General features: G+C 43.8%; 1 protein-coding gene across 1 annotated transcript; it reads left to right on the top strand.

Annotated features, from left to right (window-relative positions):
* Positions 1–917: 917 nt before the first annotated feature.
* Positions 918–1,481, top strand: LOC138859638 (mitogen-activated protein kinase kinase kinase 7-like). The gene has a single exon (XM_070115434.1). It carries the CDS (start codon positions 918–920, stop codon positions 1,479–1,481), a length of 564 nt encoding a protein of 187 aa, XP_069971535.1.
* Positions 1,482–2,500: the final 1,019 nt, after the last annotated feature.

Raw genomic sequence — 2,500 nt, forward strand, 5'->3', positions numbered from 1 at the left:
TTAGCATTAATATCTGAATGATTTGATGCATAAATTGGCTTTCTTTCCTTCTGCAAATATGTTTGATCAGGTTTCTCCCAATCGTCCGTCTTTCGTTATTTCGCCTTACCTCTCTCTCTCTCTCTCGTTTTGTTTATCTCTCTCTCTCTCCCCCCCCCCTCTCTCGCTCTCTGTTTGTTTTTGTTTTCTGTTTCTCTAATTCTCTCTCTGTTTTTTTTTCTGCTTCTCTAATTCTCTTTCTCTAACTAAATCAGTCGTGAAACAGAACGAATTGTAAACACTGTAAACGGGATATTTCGATGAATTACATTTACCTTTCCTTTTTCTCGTCGTTCGTGGGCGGGGAGGAAGTCTCCCTCGTCGAAGAACGTCTCTTGTTGCAGAAAACGAAACAAAACAAACAAAAAATAACGTAGACAGGAATGAAACTGCGACAAGGTGCCCTTCCTCAGCCCAGCGCGCTATCCTTCAAAGGGGACGATCAAAAAAAAAAAAGAAAAAAAATTGCTCTCTATTCACATTTTTTATTTTCAGAAGCAAGAAATCGAACTGACCATTCACCATTCTCTATAAAATATCCAATACTTCGTCAACATAAAAGATTAAGCAAAACTTGATAGAAAAAAGTCTTCTCTTGATAAGCTCCTTACCCTGAGTCGATGGGGCGAAAGTCCGGTCCTCTTGAGGCTGATTGCATCGGAGCAACACCTTGCAAGACGACGAGCGCAGACTCAGTCAACAGCAGCAAGATGTAGGTGGCTAAGTTTTCGGCCAAGGAATGGAAATTCCTGCAGAAGGGCAAGGAGATCCGCCTCGGGAGGGGCACCTACGGGCGCGTGGTGCGCGTGAGCTACAAGGGTAAGGAAGCCGCCCTCAAGCTGGCCGCCCCCGGCTCCCAGGTGACATTCTAGCGCGAGATGGAGATACTGAGCCGACTGCAGGGCGCGGGGGGAGCGCCCGTGCCCCTGGCGTACAGCGAGGAGCCCTCGCGACTCATGATGACGTACCTGGGCAAGGAGACCCTGGCCGACGTGCTGAGTGCGCATCGCAGCCAGAAACAGCTCCTCCAGGTGAGCCTGAAGCTGGCGGAGGCCGTGGCGGCCGTGCACGCCGCCGAGATCGTCCACTGTGACCTCAAGCCGACCAACGTGATGGTTCAGCTGCGCGGCGCAGCAGGAGCGCCGTCGGTGCACTTGATCGACTTCGGCCTGGCACTGCCGGTGGGGCAGTGCCACCCCGCGAGCAGCAAGAGCCGGCACTCGTGGTACTGCGCGTGCGTGCACCAAGGCACGCCGCTGACGAAGAAGTGCGACGTGGTGGGCGTGGGTGTGATCCTGCAGTTCGTAGTGGAGAGCATGAAGACGCCGCCGGCGGCCCTGCAGGCGCTGGCGGAGCGAGCGCAGCGCCCCGAGCACGACCAGCGCCCCGCGGTCCAGGAGATCGTCGAGGCGCTCGAGGACATGCTGCGCCTCTGCCACTGATCGCCGTCGGGCGTCGGTGAGGGAGCGAAGGGCGCCAGCGCAGATCTAAAAGGAAAAGAAGAAGAAGAAGAAGAAGAAGAAGAAAAAAAAGAGAAAAAAAAAGGACATGCTGCTCCTCTGCCACTGATCGCCGTCGGGCGTCGGTGAGGGAGCGAAGAGCGCCAGCGCAGATCTAAAAAGAAAAGAAAAGAAAAAAAAAGAAAAGAAAAAAAAAAAAAAAAAAAAAAAAAAAAAAAAAAATATATATATATATATATATATATATATATATATATATATATATATATATATATATATATATATATTTGCGTGTGTGTGTGTGTGTGTGTGTGTGTGTGTGTGTAAATATATACATTCACACATACACACACACATGAACACACACAAACACACACACACACATAAACACACAAAAAAACACACACACACACACACACACATATATATATACATATATATATATATATATATATATATATATATATATATATATATATATAATATATATATATATTATATATATGTGTGTGTGTGTGTGTGTGTGTGTATATGTGTATGTATATACATGTATATATATATATATATATATATATATATATATATATATATATATATATATATATATATGTATATATATATATATATATATATATATATATATATATATATATATATATATATATATAATATAAATCTTTCTTCCCATATAGAAACAATTCTGTTTTCGCACAGCCAAAGTCATTTCATAAAACAAGAAAGACGCATTTTTAGCATTAGTATCTGAATGATTTGATGCATAAATTGGCTTTCTTTCCTTCTGCAAATATGTTTGATCAGGTTTCTCCCAATCGTCCGTCTTTCGTTATTTCGCCTTACCTCTCTCTCTCTCTCTCGTTTTGTTTATCTCTCTCTCTCTCCCCCCCCTCTCTCGCTCTCTGTTTTTTTTTGTTTTCTGTTTCTCTAATTCTGTTTTTTTCTCTGCCTCTCTAATTCTCTCCCTCTCTAACTAAACCAGTCGT

Source organism: Penaeus vannamei, chromosome 37, assembly GCF_042767895.1.
Source record: "Penaeus vannamei isolate JL-2024 chromosome 37, ASM4276789v1, whole genome shotgun sequence".
In the NCBI taxonomy this organism is placed as follows: Eukaryota; Metazoa; Arthropoda; class Malacostraca; order Decapoda; family Penaeidae; genus Penaeus; species Penaeus vannamei.

What these genes read in the sequence shown, in the direction of transcription:
- LOC138859638 (XM_070115434.1), top strand. Translation starts at nt 918, where the DNA reads ATGGAGATACTGAGCCGACTGCAGGGCGCGGGGGGAGCGCCCGTGCCC.